Genomic DNA, 17,816 nt, shown 5'->3' with positions numbered 1-17,816 from the left:
CAATACAATACTTAAGGGTTTTTGAGACGGCTTAATCGTTTTTAAAAATTGAACATAAAATAATTAAGTTAACTTAATCGATTTGTGTTGGGACAACATAAAGGTACTGTGCGGAACCCAGCATTTATACAGTGTAGACTTTAGCTTAAGAATTAATTACTTTACCAACAAATATCCATATTAAACTTAACCACTAATGTCAAAACGCAAAACTAAAATGTTACTTTTTCTCCAAGCACATTATAATCTGACAAAACAGAATGCAATTTATATGCCGCAAAGTATCATTAGTGCAACTAGAAAAACAGCAGTGCTTCATAAACAGCAGCCTCAAGGGGAGGCGTTATTTTTCAGGGATTTATAAAGAGGGCTTTCTCATGACTCACAACCATCCCACTTCTGTAATCCCCCCGCTTTGAATGTGGGAAAGCAAAATTTCCCCCCATCTTTCGTTCATAGGAATGAATCCCAAACTAATGACTAAATACAAAAACAGCCGTCTAACAACGGCCCCCGTATGTGCGGATCTGTGGGGCTCTGGACTGCACATCATCATAGACCACTGCATTAGTGTCGTAGTTGAGGCCGACAACAAGTATGTGAATTCATGCTGACAAACTGTGGAGGAAAACTAAACAGTTTTGTCAATGGAGAGGGCGGCAATTGTATGTTTATGGGAAAGGAATGATGCATTATCTCTGGTGACTTATAGAGCTTATCAGAGAATGTGAAGATAGAGAACAAAGAAGAAAATGGGGGAGCTGTTGAAGGTAAAGCTCACCCTTAAATAAATCTTGTCATCACCAATACATTTTGGTTTAAAAATTCTACATTTTCTCACCCTTTTGGCTGTTTATATACTCAGAGACATTTTCTTGGATTAGAGTGAAAATAAGTCTTCTGATTGACGTTTTTACAGCCACATTGTTCAACACTTTGTTTAAATAGCCGATACCGATAGACTTTAAAGATGAGATGTTTTAAACCACTGTAATATTGCCAGTTTGTGTATTTTAAAAACTATTGTTAAACAAGTTAACTCATTTTGTATTTTTATGCCTTAGTTAAGTGGTTCGCGGGACAATGAGGGAGCGATTTCCAAAAATCAAATACATTTTAACGCTTGGCGATTTCTAAACATCAAATACATTTTATTAAACCATTAAAATTACCATATTTTATCCTTAAACTACTGAAGAACAAAACAGTAGTTAATAGAAACGATGTTACCAAACAACATGCAAATAAAAAATAAAAAAAACACTGAAAACCCAGCTGATTTATGGGGCTATCACACAAAACATGCTTTTACATTACAAAAATGAAAGGTGCGCTTTATGTCGCTAGGCAATGACTAAATCAGCTGGGTATTAGGGTGTTGCTGTTGATAATAATATAATTTTAATATTTAATAATATTATGATATTCAAGATTTGTGATTTATAAAGCTCAAAACAGCAACCACCAAGTCTCTTCTCCATCTTCAAAAGTCTCCGTAGTCATCTTGACAACACAAACACTGCAGGTACCTCAACGGAAACCCCACCTCTGCTTTCATTTGAATAGAAAATGAAACGGGCGTGAATGACGTAACACTATCTCGGCTCAGAGATGACTTTTTTCAACTGCAAATGCATGACACCCAAGGGCAAAAACGCGAGGTGCAACAGGCGGTTAAAATGCGAGGCACACAGGATGCATAAGCAGCTTGCAAAACGATCACAGCCTTTAGTAAATCATTCAAAAAAGGCACCTCTCAATGCAAAAAAGGCGTTCGAAGTAATCGGCCCTCTAGTCGTTGCCTAGTGACAAAGTACACCAGGCTTGTTTTTTTCCTAAGCAAAAAAATCCAGTGTGGTGCGCTTCACGATTTTCGAACGTAAAACCGCGTTCGGTGTGATCAGCCCCTAAGCCCCGCCTTCTACAAAAAAGCAGAATGCAGCATGTTTGACAAAAAAACTTGGCTTGTTATATTATGTGGCCTAATCATCATCATCTTACATTTCTATTATAGAAATCTATTAAATAAAATAGACAATATATCCCAGCTCTAAAATTAAACACCCTCATTTTCATATATCACGCAATAAGTCAATATATTGACTATCGCAACAGGCCTAGTTTCTAATAGTATGATAACCTTGAGGTAAAATATAACGGTTTATATTGTGATTACTACTCTAAAATAGGTTCTTTTAAATGTCTGGGTAAAAAAAAAAAACTTTTTTTTTACCTTTGAACACAGTATATTTTATTTTAGGAAAACATTTTTAATATTTTAGAACAGCTAAATAATTTTAAAAAAATAATTGCTCTCTGCTTTTTTTATCAGCTTAAAGCAATGGTTCCCAAAGTGGGGGTCGGGACCCCCCTAGGGGTCGCGGTATAATGAAGAGGGGTCGCCTGGTGATTTCCAAAAATCTATTTATTTTCAATTAACCACTAGAATTACCATTTTTTACTGAAGAGAAAAAAATAGTCGTTTATAGTTGCATGCAATATTGTTACTATAGTAGCTTATAGTTACTAGTTCTATTGGATTGCGGCGACCCCTGGGGTAATTACATAATATTAAAGACACAGTAATAGCGTCAGATGCAGCAGACTGATTTTATGGCACCAGGTTAAACTTTCTGGCCCATTTACAGCACTGACATACATTTAAAAAAATTAAACGAAGAATAGAATTGGGTCTATTGGAGTGTGTGCGCCATTGCAAGCAAGGTTTCTGTATTTATAACCACCTCAGAGAATATTGGGGGTTCACGAGTCACTGGCATTGTCATTTTTGGGGTCGCAGGCTGAAAAGATTGGGAACCCCTGGCTTAAAAAACACTAATTTCTTTACAAAAAATATATATTTTTTAAATATTTTAAAAACCTTACACATTCCTTAGGAACAGTATAACAGAAGTTTTTTTTTTTAGCGGTTTTAAAACCTTGACTTTTCTTAACCAAAATAAACCTTGAAACCAGTTATTGTCCCATGCCTAGCTGAGACCAATAATAATTAAAGAAGAGATTTTCAAAACCGCTGTAATACTGCCAGTATGTGTTTATTAAAAACTATTGTTAAACAAGTTTGTTAAAAAAAGAACGAAAGCCAGTATTGTGAAATGGGCTGCAAAATGCAACTAATGACGGGAGTTTTATTCTGTTCTTCCTCAAATCCCGAGTGAGAAGACTCGGTCAAGCGGTTCATCCAGGAAATGAGGAGGTTTGTAGCACTATATAAAGTCTATGGTATACATGTTAGCTTTCAGTGTAATCAAAACGGTCCCAATTGGCGGTTTCTTCCGGTGTTTATTTAGCCAGAAATCCCTGCTGACCACAACAACATGCACTGCCATGAAACTCTCTCTTCCGTCTGCTTGTATTTTGCATAAACGGAAATTCAGATTTGGCAATGAAAGCTGCAGGCGGAGATGCATTCAAACGTAATATCAATTTTACAGCTTGAGACCTGTCAATACAAGCCTTCTTTCTCTTGAAGTTTGCCTCTGAGAGAAAAAGTTGCCATTTGGGATGTGCTCCAAAAAGCTGTGAACACTATGAACTGGTGGATTAGATTTAAATATTTCCATATGGATGGTTTGTTTTTGTGCATTACTGTCAGTCAAACAGAATCCCACCACTGGATCACGATAGGGGTGAACTTTAATAACAAAGGGCCCATCATTCAAAGTTTGTTGTGGCTGCAAAAGATTCACTGCATTTAACCAGCACTCTGGCCAAAGGCTGTTTACTGAACACAGTATGGTCAAGCCGTTTTGGAGACAGACAGCCAGGCCCCAAAACGAGACCCCAAAGAATGAAAAACAACAAGCAAATGGAAGAGAAACTAACACAACATATTTTTTTCAATAACATTATGCCAGCATCAATTGCTGCTCTTCTGCAACAATTTAAAACAAAGAAAGACAATACAAAAGTGCCATTTTGATACTCATATTTCATTAAATGGAAAATTTCTAAACTTCAATCTCAATATAAACCAAAAAAAGTTAAATGTTTCATTCATGTATTTAGCATTGTTAAATAATTGGGAGACAATGATGCCAACCCTGTATACAAACACCTACTGCATACATTTTGTATTTAATTGTTATTATATATTATCAATAATTAATAGACTTCTTCATTGTAAAAGAAATTAATAAATCATATATTTTTATAAATACACAGTATTGTGAAAAAGTCTTAAACAGCTTTGTTGACCTAAGGCTTTTGCACAATATATAATCAATCAGTCTCTTTATTAAAGACAAAATGAAGATATAGGAAATATGTACAAAAACAACAACAGCACAACATTTCCTCTTCAAACTAAAGTCTGTTTATCCCTTCGACTGCCCGCTCTACCAAATGGTCCCTTGTTGCACTACTAAACTTGGTTTTGGTTTTATTATTAAAAAAAAAAGAAGAAAAACAAGAAAACACGTTAAATGAGAATCTGAAAATATTTTATCATACTTTAATGAAGATGATTTAGTGTTCAAAAAATATTTATTTTAAATATTTTTTTTTTAAAAACTTGGTCCTACATTTTCCATAATATTAAATTTTCCATAATAGATGTATTAATTTCGCAAGCTTTACCATAAATCGACATATCAACCATTTGGTAGAAGTTGATATTTTTAGAAATTATGGGATGTGTTAAAAAATGCATTGAGTGTGTTAATTAGCGTAATTAGGAGTTAAGAAATGCAACAAAAAAAAAATGTGTTATTGTTAGGGTTATTGTGGCTTCCATTGTAAATAATGCTTTTCTTTCAGCACTTCAGAGTCTCTCTTTAGGTTAGAGTATCTTATCTTCCTTTTTCTGTCCAGGTGATCTCATACAGACTCTATAATATTTAGGTCTGGACCCTGTGGAGGTCATTTCTTGACCGTCTGTGTTTCGTCATCTGTTTTTCTTTCTTCAAATAGGATTACACTGCAATTATCAGATCATTATCATGCTGAAAATAAAAAGTATTACCCCTGAAGCCCTTTGTAGAAGGAATGGTATAATGGATCTGTAATTTTCACCAATCCCAATTCCATCAGTTCAGACAATATTGCTAACAGCACTGGTAGAAATGCAACTCAAACCAGGACACAAAGCCTCTCTCACATGTCTTAATTAAATCAAAGTAATTAAAACACTATAACCCAACCTAACTCATATCCCAACAAACCATACTTCAACTGAAATATAATTTATTCATCCTGCATAATCCTCAATTAACAAAAAAAAAAAAAAACTGGCAAAAAATATGTACATTTATGACTGGTTTTGTGGTCAATTGGGCCAACCTATAGACCTGTGTTTCTCAACACAGTTCCTGGAGGCCCACCAGCTCTGCACATAATCCATGTCTCCCTAACCAAACACATTTGATTCAGATCATCAGCTCATTAGCAGAGACAGAAAGACATTTAATGGGTGTCAAGGAGACATCTAAAAACATGCAGTGCTGGTGGTCCTCCAGAAACGTGGTTGAGAAACACTGCTATAGACATTCCCTTTAGTTTTTCTGATTTTGGTTTACTGCGATAGCTATTTGTAAAGCTGATCTGAAGACACTGTGAAAAGCACTATTGGCTTTGTTCTTTAGCATAAAAATGGGTGCAACCATTAGAAACGTATTACCTCCAGGCTTCCATTCATTTTAGCCATAAAAACTCAGTTTTTAATGCTGATTGATGTTGTAAACTGGTGTTTTATTATTACAATCTTTAAATTTTCATATTGAGTCTTAAACACGCTTCTTTGTGGTGCGAGTGTTTCTTGAGCTTATTATTCCTAGTCATTTCCCAATAGGCAACCGACTAAAAAAAGTCCTAAAACGGTCAAAGAAAAAAGGCTTTAAGGAGAACGCAAATAAACTCGAATTGAACTGAACTGGAGAGAAAAATGAACAGAGGAGGGTTGGTCTTTCCATTTAAAACACCAATGCTGACGTAGAGCAGGTCTGTGATTTTTTTCCTGGTAGCTTTAAGGCTTTGGACAGTTAGGCAGGGTCAAACAAACCCCCCCAATTGGACACAGGAAGTCTCATGACCTCATAGGTCCAGCCTTTCCGCCAACGACAACAAGACACAAATATAACTGTCAACATTGAACTCGCTCCCTCAACCATGAAACACTTCACCCATTTTTGCTGAATCCTGATAAGCATCGACTTCACACCAATACAAATCACATTGTTCTTTTGAATTCGTTGGAGGGGTCAAATACGTAATGTTTAATCACAGATAATGATGCTGAATGTGGCAAATAGAGAATATATGAAGCAGGAAATAACATTTATTTAACTGTCATCTAAAATGTGTTTGGCTTGACATGACTTCAATAATTCCAGTGGCCAATGAGACACTCTGTGCGACAAGCCAGTGAGTTTAACTACTGGAATTTAATGGTATTTTCCCACACCGCTACAGCAGAACTCAGTTAATTGAGTTTCTTTCCATCACTCCCAACCATAAATAACAACAATAAAAGGCATTGAAAGAGGAGGCTGAGCTGTTTAATGTTTGTGTATTCAGCTAATGCGATTTTGCCAAATTGAGTTGATACACTGACTGATTTGGCAGAAACCTTGTGTTCTCTTTCAGTGTCCAACAGTTCATTTAGATCATTAGGATTAAAGATTTTAACACCTAGCTAATGATATTTCACTCAATTGAATACGAGAGTATACAGTAAAGACAACAGTAAAGAACTGAATGGCCCATTCAAGCCAATGACAATGATGAGTGATGAATAAAGACAAAAGTAAACACAACAAGCAAGATAGCACACATGTAGTTTGACTATAGCATTGTTGAATCTACTAAAGCATTCATGTTTTAATTCAATCACTTTTTAATCATTAAGGTGTTTTTGTTTTGTAATAAAAGTATTTGATTTTCTTTTCAATATTATTTCTATGCAATATTTTAATATATTAAATTATCTATTATTTGTCATTTTTATACATTAGTGTACAATTATCTACATATTTTAATTGACTTTTTTAATCAGTGATTTTTTATTTTGTTATAATTAAAATATTTGAATTTACTTTTAATATTATTTATATAAAATATTTTAATATATCAAATAATTTGTGCATTATTAAAAAATTTTATATATTAGTGTGCAATTTTGCATATATTTTTTTAATTAAATCACTTTTTTAATAATTGGTGAATTTTTGAATTACAATAAGTGTTTGAATTTCTTTTCAAAATTATTTTTATTTTTATGCAATATTTTAAATAAATGATGTATTATTTGAAATCATTTTATAATTACTATTTGTATATTATTTTAATTAAATCACTTTAAATCATAGTGATTTTTAAAAATTGGTAATTAAATATATTTAAATTTCCTCTCAATATTATTTATATTTATTTACAATATTTTAATATATTAAATAAATTATTTATTGTTTTAAACTAGTGTACAATTATTTATACATTATTAAAATTAAATTCATTTAATTATTAAGGTGATTTTTAAAATTAAAATAAAAGCATTTCAATTGTCTTTCAATATTACATATATATTTCGATACAATATTTTAATACATTAATTAAATGATGTATTATACAGAATTTTTATATATTAGTGTACAATTATGCATATATTATTTTAATAAATTACTTTAATCGTTGAAGTTAATTTTTTTAATTATAATAAATAAATTTATATCCAATATCTTGATACATTAAATAAATTATGCATTATTTGGAAGTGTTTTATATTAATTATTTATATATTATTTAAATTAAATCCATTTTTAATCATTAAAGTGGTTTTTTTTTATTTTGTTATAATAAAAATATTAGCATTTCCTTTCAATATCACTTATATGCAATATTGTAATATATTAAATAAATTATCTATTATTTGAAATTTTTATACATTAGTCTCCAACTATTTATATATTATTTTATTTCACTTTTTTAATCATTGGTGATTTTTTTATTTTATGATAAAAATATTTAAGTTTCCTTTCAATATTATTTATATTAAATATATTTTAACATTAAATAACTTGAATTATTTGTACTTTTTATATATTAGTGAACAATTATTTATTTATGACAATTATAAATAAATCCCTTTTTTAATCATTAGTGATTTTCAAAATGTTGTTATAAAAGTATTTGAATTTTCTTTTAATATTTTTTCGCATTAATATCCAATACTGTAATGAATTTGTATATATTAGTATAAAATTACGTATAAATTAATTTAATTAAATTACTTTTTAAATCATTCATTTTAAACAAAAACCAAAACATTTAAATTCTGATCAATTTTATTCATATTTACATATGAGTTTATTATTATTTATGAGGTATTTCCATTTTTTTTTACCTTTTATGGACCATTTTATTAAGTTTTGTATAATGCTTTGCTAGCCTCAACATGAAAAAAAAAAGAAAAAATAAATAAATCAACTGATGAAATGACCACTGTTTGACAAAAGAATACTGCAAAAAAACTTTCATCTGGAATTGCACCTACTTCTAGTCTGCAACTTTCACATCTGTATCAGAGGCGCAGCAGACATTCAAATGTCTGAAACAGGAGCCAAGAATCAGGGTGAGCCAACAGTCTCAGCGGGGAGTATCAGAGTAGAGTGCTTGATTATCAGGCCTTTGTGTGTAAATGTAGGTAACATGCTGAGGCCCAGATATCCAGACACAGCAGGAGCGATGAGTCTGTCTGCTGGCTGGAGGAGGTGGAGCCCCTCTGAGATTGCCATTAGGGGACCCTGAGGGCACAGAAAAAGGAGAAAGGACCGATTAAGCAACTCTCCCTTCACTTCTGGCAATCTGGAAAGCATCAGAATGTGCAGAGGCCTGAAAATGAGTGGCCTCACTGCCCTATGAACAGGTGAACAAGCCAGGTGCTGGACTTCTGCCAGGACTTTTTTTTCTTTCTACTGTAGAAAAATCACACTGTAGGTCAAATATCACATTCCCTAATTAACTTTCACTGACCAAAAAGCTGAATTTCCATGATTTTCTGTCAATTCAATGAAAAAGCAGGCCGTTTGTTGTGTTTATACATTAATAATATAATATTAAAATCAGGACCCTAGCTAGCCTATTGAAAGGGCTGGTTCTTTTTTTTCCAAAAGTAGACCTTTTTGCAGTGATTAGCTTCATTTTCTATTAAATTATCAGGTACAAACACTGCATTTTAGTGACATTTTAAGCACAATTTTTGTTGCATTTGCATTTGATGTGATCATAATCACGCTTTTTGATGCAACAAAAATATTTCCTAGATTTTGTCAAAGTGCTTACAATCCTATTTTAAGTGTTTATTTACAGTGTTGCCAGATAAAGCAGACTTTTTCCAGCCCAAAAGTCGTCCAAACCCACCCAAACACACAAAAAATGCCCAAAATATTAGCTTAATATTTAATTTTAATTTATTTAAATCGAAATTAAACCTAGCTACTTTACCTGTTATTTATATTTTTAAACCATAAAGCAACCAACATTAGCAGTCACAGAACCACAGCACAACCGGATCACATCGAAACACTTTCCTCATCTCACCCACACACTGCACTTACCTACTGTTGAAGTCACAATTATTGGCCCCCGTTTATTTTTTTTATTATTATTTTTTTAACCAAGTTCTGTTTAATGGAAAGATTTTTTTTCTCAACATTTCTTAACATAATAGTTTTAAAAACTTATTTCTAATAACTGATTTATTTTATCTTTGCCATGATGATAGTGAATATTATTTTATTAGATATTTTTCAAGACACTTCTATACAGCTTAATGAGACATTTAAAGACTTAATTAGGTTAATTAGCTTAACTAGACAGGTTAGGGTAATTGGGCAAGTTATTGTATAATGATGTTTGTTCTGTGAACCATCAACAAGTACAAGTGTTTTACTCTCGAAATGGGGTATAAATTCATCTAATTTGCCGTTTCAAATTCTTTTGAACATAATTAGGTGCTGCTTGTCAATTAGACAATGCTTATGTTTTTTCTTGCTGTTAATTGTGAAGAAAAATTTATTAATAATAGGATTACAATTTTAAACACAAAATAATTGAACAAAGAAATATGAAAAAATGCTTATTTGTCCAAAAAAAAAAAAGTTTATTATCATCATTATTCATTATCATCATTATTTATTATCATCCATTATTTAAAAAAAAAAAACAATTGGGAATTAAACTTGTTTTTTAAATTAAAAACTGTAGCATATAGGCAAATAACAGCTCATTTTCTTAGTCTAATTTTGTCCATTGTAATTATTGAATTTATTTTAAAAGCCTTGTTCTATTGGTTATTTTCACAATTTATGATGGCATACTGTCAAATATGGAATAAACGAGCTGATATAGCAGCCAAATTCTTGATTTGTCAGCAGGGGAGTGGGTTTTGTTGAGCCACCCGAACTCTCCCAGGCTACAAGCCTGAAAATGATGTTAAAATAATAATATTAAAATTGTTTCAGCTTGAATATCAATTTGCAAGAATTTAGTAGCCACTATTAGAACAACAATTGATCATTTACCTCAATTTTTGAAAATAAAAATGGCTACAAAGTGCTCTCTCCCATATTTGATAGCTCGATAGTAGTGTTACAAGCTTTAGATTTAGCTTTATTGTCATTACTTTTAAACTTTGGAGTGATCAATTAAGGCAAATGCTCTTAAAATGCAGATTATCTTGTCATGTTAGCCTTAATTACCAGGTCCAGCAATCATAACAATATGTGTCAAATTGCTAAATATAAACAATATTAATAATAATAATGATATAGTATCGAAAAATGTTATTTTGAAAAATGGAAACTAACATTTTAAACGACAAACAAAAATTCCTGATATTTTTTTTATAATAGGACAAAAAAAAAAGTTTAAATGGTCCTTTAAAAATTCCATGATATTCCCAAAATTCCATGACCTACAGGAACCCTGCTATTACTTATGTCATAACCCAAATAATCCCTCTTTTATATGATTCCGCCAACTCTGTAAAGTCATGGTTGCATAATTGGAAAACTACAAGTGCAGTGGCTATTCAGAGGGGACGGCGTGTTCCTCATGGAGTGCTTTGTTCCACACGGCCCAGTATGACCTCATAAGTGTTTCTCAAGGAAATCCCTCTCCCTTCGAGGTACAATGACAAAGTTTCCTGTTTAAGAAAGCAGAATCCGGCTTCTGGCTTGCTCACACTCACAGCTGCCTTATGTAATTCCAATGCAATTTTTAGACGGCTCACGTTTTATGTATTTGTGCATCACACACTCTGACTTATTTATTTAGTCATATGGCTTGTTGGACAGTGTCTGCACGTCAGAATAAAGGAAGTGAGTACTGTGGAGAACAATATAGCTCAAAACATCCTGCATCACAGCTATGAGTGTATTTTCAAATGGAAACAATTCATTTGCAAAGATTGTATAGAAAAGAAATCATGCTCAAATATACAGTTGTGCTGCAACATTTACAGCTATTGTTGGTAGTTTGTGATTCACGGGTGTTTCATTTATTTTCACTTTCAAATTGCATTCTGACATGTCGACGGTGCCAACTATTAAATGTTGAAAATTCAAGACTTTGTTGAAAGGAGGATGCTGAAACAGTGACACTTTCTGATATTGTGCCAACATGAAAATGTATTTTTGGGGTCAGCTCAAAACTGGAAAATGAGTTGCAATTAATTTGATTTTACTGAATCACTTCTTAAAAGTGGTAAAATAATAAAATATTATTATAACAAAAGTATTACAATATAATATATTATTACAATATTCAGGGCTCACAACATTTCAAAATCCCTGGTAGCCCTTCAGGCAGACACTCTTCAGTTTTTGGTAGCCTAAATATAAATTCAGGTAATGCATTATTTATTAAATTAAAACAAAAACAAACATTTACAGAAAAAAATTATAAAATGGCATTTGTTATAGGCTTTATGTTTATTTTTAAAATAACACAAATATTATTTAACATTGTTATTTGATTAATATTTAAATAACATTGTTTCGGGTTATTTTTGGCAATTTTAAATTTTAGGCAACTAAAAAATAATAATAATAAATAAAAAACTTTCCAGAATGTTACAGGGTAGTTATTTTTTATTTAAAAAAAAATAACAATTCAGACCTGGATGTGTTTCTTTTTTTGGTGAACATGTAAGAAGATATTTTAAAGAAAGCATAAAATGCTTCAAAATATTTTTATCTGTAGAAAAAAATAAATAAATAAAAATAAAACCGGTTTGAAACCGATTTTGAGTAAATAGTGAGTGCGTTTTTGTTTTTGGGTAACTGCACCTTTAACTATCCTTTTAAGTGCAATTTTAAAAAAAAATAAGCATTTCCTTTTACTAGCTAACAAACCAGAACAGGAATTATGATCTTAACTATAAACAAATAAAGATGATAACCCCCAATTTATAAACAGAAATATTTTTAATGAAACCGAATTTAGGATTTAACAAATATAATTTAACAGTTTCTACACACTAATGTGTGCGTGTGTGTGACTGGACTTCATAAATGTAATCTATATTCAATTGTAACTTTTAGAAGTAAAACAATTACATTTTGTACTCTCTACATAAATTTGATGTTGTTTAATTTACAAACAGAAATAAATTTAAATGAAGCAGATTTTAGTAGGCCTATGACAAAAACATTATTTAACAGCACACACACAGGGTAATATGCAAGTGTGTGTGTGTGTGTGTGTGTGTGTGTGTGTGTGTGTGTGTGTGTGTGTGTGTGTGTGATTGACTTGACTCATCATTGATTTAAAATGTGAATCATATTCAAATATCAAAATTGTTTTGATGTAAAACAATTGACCTCAATTACAAATATTTGTATTCTTCACATTAATTTAGCCTTTTTCCTTCACTTTCGTCAATTGGTGAAGTTTTGTTGGGGTCTTTTGGAGCTGCGTCGATGGATTTGCTCTTCAGTGTTTGAACTTTCAGCAGTGAAATTTAACCCACACTGAGCTGAACTAAACTGAACTTCAACTCTGAAAACTGGACTGACAGAGTTTCAGTTTAACTGCTATGTTAAGCTGATTTAACTATCTAGCTACATTGTAAAACGCTAAATAAATTAATTAATTAATTTTATGATGTCCACGAATTATTTATCGTAAATACGTTTGCATGAATTGTGCACTTTTTAATTAACTTCGCAGATAAGAAAAAAACACAAAGCCATATAAAACGTCAAAGTATCTTCAAGTTTGCAAAGCAATTCATTACCCAAAGTAAGTTGCTGTCTCAGCAACCGCAGACAGAGCAGAAAGAGGAGAACAGCCGAAAGCCAAGACCAGCCCACTTCAAGAAGAGTCCCGATCCAAGGTTCAGATCTCACATCAGCTGCTGCCCGCTGCCTCAGTCGGTTGTGCGCAGGACATGAGGGAGAAATAAAGGAGCATTTGTCATTTTCATTCTTCAATACTTCCAACTTAAAAGGTACGTGAATTTACATCTGTGCACGAGGTTTCATTTAAACATCGATTGACCGACTGGTTGAAAGAGAACTGTGCGAGTAAACTTTTGCAGGGACTTTTCGTGCAGTTACAAACTGCTGGATTAACTTTGCTAGCCCAAAAATTGACTAAAAGGAGTGATCGTGTTTGTCTTAATCTAACGTTAGAGCAAAACTTTTGAATAAACTATTGAATTGTTTAACGCAAAACGCCCAATAGTCGTGCGATTATTTACTATAATCTACATGCAATGAATAATTCCCGGGATAGTCCTACTATCCTTTAAAAATTTAAATAATTGTAGCGCTTAGGGAAAAAAGGTTTAATGCTAAAGCAAACCTGTTAATTCGTTAAACAGATTTTGTCGCCATATAGTGTGTAGTTTGAAAGCTAAATATAAAATACGGGGGAAACAACGTAGATGATAGTGTATTTAACACGATAATAGTTTCTATCATTACAGGAAAATACGATATAACAAGTATATCTGTAACTAATGAAACTGTATTATAAATAGCACATTTTGGAGACCTACTTTAATAGCACAAACAGATCATGTCAACATTAAATAACTATCCAATGTAAAGTCTGTAAAATAAACTGTCGCCAAATGAAATGACATACTAGTAACATTGACAATGTTTCATGTAAAAGTATTATCAATTCTTTTTCCAGTAGGCTACTGTACTTTATTTTAGTCTGCTGACTTATTCTAATTTATACACTGTTTTACTTACACAATTTACTTTGAAGTAAAACCCAAATTGTGAGTGGAAAAAAATATTTTTGATGTAACTAAATGCAATCTGATGAAAATGTCCTTTAATTTAGATAACAGTGCATTATTTGAAAACACCTATTAAATATTAAGCATGAAAGTAACATTATTTAAAACAGCATGTGATAAATGTTAAATTTATATTTCATTGTACATGCATTTTTATGTTAACAAATATCTAGTTATATTTTATTAAACATTATTGTTGTAATCCCATCAATTAACATTATTTTCGAATGCTTTATTTCAGTTCCCTCTGGTGGCATTGGAGGATATAGCAAAGCTATGATTTAAGCATCAACAAGGAAAGGAGTGCATATTTCGCCTTAAGGATACTATAATACCCTGTTAAATCCTTAAGAGATTGCTTTATGTGATTTGGTGGAATATGGCAATAAGGACTACCTGTTCAACAGAGATCCATCAGCGAGTCTTTTAAGGTCAGCAGAAGTGAAATGGAAGCTTCATACGCTGCCAGTGCTGCCATCGAACCGACTCCACCACCCATGACCTCATCCCCAGGTTACATGTTCAGCATGTTTCGGGAGTACCAGAGCAATGCGGTTATCATGGCCCATTACAACTTCACCGGGAAGCTAAAAGAGAATAAATACCGGGATGGACTGAAACCCGAGGCCATTGCGTTTCTCATCATTTGCCTTCTCATTGTAGTGGAAAATGCGATTGTTTTGGTGGCAATATGGAAGAACAAAAAATTCCACATGCCAATGTACTACTTACTCGGCAGCTTGACGCTGTCTGATCTGCTTGCCGGTTTCACCTACATGGTGAACATCGTGACTTCAGGGGCAAACACTCTCAAAATGACTCCAGTGCTGTGGTTTCTTCGAGAAGGTGGTGTGTTTATCACTCTTGCTGCATCTGTCATCAGTCTCCTCGCTATAGCTATTGAGCGGCATGTCACGATGGTCCGCATGAAGCCGTACCAAGGAGCCAAGCGTGGCCGGATGTTCGGTTTGATCGGTGCAAGTTGGCTCTTGTCAATTCTCCTCGGCATTCTTCCAATCATGGGCTGGAACTGCATAGGAAACTTGGACGAATGCTCCACTGTCCTGCCGCTTTACGCCAAGAGCTTCATCCTTTTTTGCATCACTGTTTTCACCCTAGTTCTGATGTCCATCGTGGTGCTCTACGTGCGGATATTCCGCATCGTCAAGTCCAACACCCAGCGGTTAGGCTTTGGCACGCAGCGTAAAGGATTGGCGAGGAAGTCCCAGAAGTATCTGGCTCTGCTGAAGACGGTCACCATCGTTCTTGGCGTCTTCATCGCCTGCTGGCTGCCCCTCTTTGTGCTTCTTCTGCTGGACTTCTCCTGCCCTGCTCAAAGCTGTGAGGTGCTGTTCAAGGCAGACTACTTTTTGGGCATTGCCATGATCAATTCGCTCCTCAATCCCATCATTTACACCCTGACTAGTAAAGACATGCGCAGAGCCATTCTAAGACTGGTCTGCAGCTATTGTCTGCTAACAAAAGATGGACAGGTCAAGAAGTTTGGCATGCCGTTTCTGGATTGTAGCACCAGTAGGGCAGAAGTGCCGTCACACAGGCTGGAAGGCCTGGAGACCACAGTTTCATCAGGGAACTTTACACCATCTACTATTAAAGCCATTTACCCAAGGATACTTAAGAGTTGAGGAGAAAGAAGAATGCATTAGTTTTGAATAAACCAGGTTCTGGTTTACTTTGAATATTTATTTTAAATAAAACTGCCAAGTAAACAAGTCTGAAGCAGAAGTCGGAACTCATAAAAGTCCTGTTTTGGACTTCAGACTTGGCTTCCTCCACATGCATTCAAGCAAGCTATGCGGCTGCCAGAGAAAGTGGTTGACCAGACAAGAGGAATTTTTGTACTGTGATAAACACCAGTGTTTAAAATGGACTGTCTGAGGGTCAGACTTGCAAGTCAAGAGCTACAGTGCCTTTGTAAAAATAGGATTTTGAACAGCAAATAACAAGCAGCTATGCAGCAGAACGATGCATTGCACAAAAATGCTTTGAAAAGACGTCTTCTGATGTTATACGAGACTCTCGTTTTTATTTTGTAAAAAAAATATGAGTTTGTGTAACGAGTCATTTCCACCTCCAAACAACAGCTGAATTGTTCAGAGACTTTGTGGAGAAAATGACAGGTTGATAAAGCACATTTGTTCATGGGTATTTTAAAAATACATTTTGTAAGAGGTTTCGTTCTTATAATGGTATTTTTGGGAAATACTTTATTCCTGTTTAAGCTCACCATACACCGTGGTCTGCATTTACCAAAAGAGGAAATTCTAATGGCATTCAGTGGCACAAGCTATATATAAATATTGTATATTTTATAAATATTGCAACAAAGTTTTGTATGCTATTTTATGGAAAGCCTACATTTATGTGTAGCAATCTGTCATGATAAAAACAGCACTGACATTCAAGCAATATTGCATTTCTGTAATTTAAAAAGAAAAAGTGTCTGTGTACAGAAAACGATGCATTAGTACGTGTTTAAATGTATTTTGTTGGTCCTAAATTATAAGCCTTAAGACAAACCTTTAAGTGCATTAATTAAAAGTGTTTCTTAAATATTTGTCTTGTGTTCTTTTGAGCCAGAGGAACTGACTCATTTTGCACTACATAAATTAGAGTGTGCTTCTAATGATTACACAAAAAATATTCATTATATATAGATTCCCACAAACATTAAAGACAAACTTATACATATTATGTAGGTGTATGTAAAGACAAGCGATAGAAAAGCTATTCATTGTTATGATTTGAGCAGATTATTCTGGAAAGTAATAGTTTCATTTAGCTAAAACATTTAATTAACACAACAAATGCACATATGCAACTTTTAAAGTCAATTACAAAACTATTCTCTTAAATTGAATCAAGCTAATTTCCATTTGCTTCTATCACACCCACACCACATGTTAACCAGGCATAAACTAAACTATGACAATATTGTGGTTTTGTCATTTCACAGGGCAAGAGCCACATGTACAACATTTTCTCACTGCTCTGGCTTCGTGAAAAACCCCTACAGAAAAAAAGATGTATGCTCGTGCCAGTCCGGATGTTTACCAAAGCTGAAACTGCTAGTCTCTGCACCTGAAGGGCCTGATGTGACTCATTTTTAAAGTAAGACAAGCAAAGGTTAAACTGGTCACGCGAACCAAGTAGGATGACTAGGCTTTTAAAAGAATAGAACACCCATCCATAGGTGCAATGAAAGAAATTCAATATGCCAATAAAGTGAAATTAGAAGCAGTGAAAGTAGAACGGTCCAAAAAAAAGAGGGAGGGGCTAATTTTAGTCGTGCCAAAAAAGTGAAAGTAGAAACAGTAAAAGTAGAACAGTCCAAAAAAAAAAAAAAAAAAAAAAAAGAGAGTTGGGAGCGTTTTTGCAAGTAATGACTAAAATTTGCCTCTTCACCACCCCCATGGATGGATGGATGGATGGATGGACGGACAGAAATATAGATAGAGATAGATAGACGACAGACAGATAGAGGCTTTCATTGATAAATAAATACGAAAAACAAACAACAACA

General features: G+C 33.3%; 1 protein-coding gene and 1 long non-coding RNA gene across 2 annotated transcripts in view; one reads left to right on the top strand and one right to left on the bottom strand.

Annotated features, from left to right (window-relative positions):
* Positions 1-13,393, bottom strand: part of LOC147845589 (uncharacterized) — a 29,837-nt gene extending 16,444 nt beyond the window's left edge. The window contains exons 1-2 of the long non-coding RNA XR_015480637.1: positions 13,256-13,393; positions 8,510-8,759 (exon numbers count right to left, since the gene is read on the bottom strand). This is a non-coding gene — a long non-coding RNA (uncharacterized LOC147845589). The remainder of the gene's footprint in view (positions 1-8,509; positions 8,760-13,255) is intronic.
* Positions 13,394-13,400: 7 nt separating this feature from the next.
* s1pr5a (sphingosine-1-phosphate receptor 5a) lies at positions 13,401-16,846 on the top strand. The gene is given in 2 exon segments (NM_001007316.1): positions 13,401-13,468; positions 14,514-16,846. A coding segment is annotated over 1 exon segment (1,200 nt). The 5' UTR covers positions 13,401-13,468; positions 14,514-14,718; the 3' UTR covers positions 15,919-16,846.
* Positions 16,847-17,816: the final 970 nt, after the last annotated feature.

Source organism: Danio rerio, chromosome 3 (assembly GCF_052040795.2).
Source record: "Danio rerio strain M-AB ecotype USA chromosome 3, GRCz13ab, whole genome shotgun sequence".
Classification (NCBI taxonomy): Eukaryota; Metazoa; Chordata; class Actinopteri; order Cypriniformes; family Danionidae; genus Danio; species Danio rerio.
The sequence above is the reverse complement of the archived record's forward strand: the minus strand, read 5'-3'. Positions and strand labels throughout refer to the sequence as shown.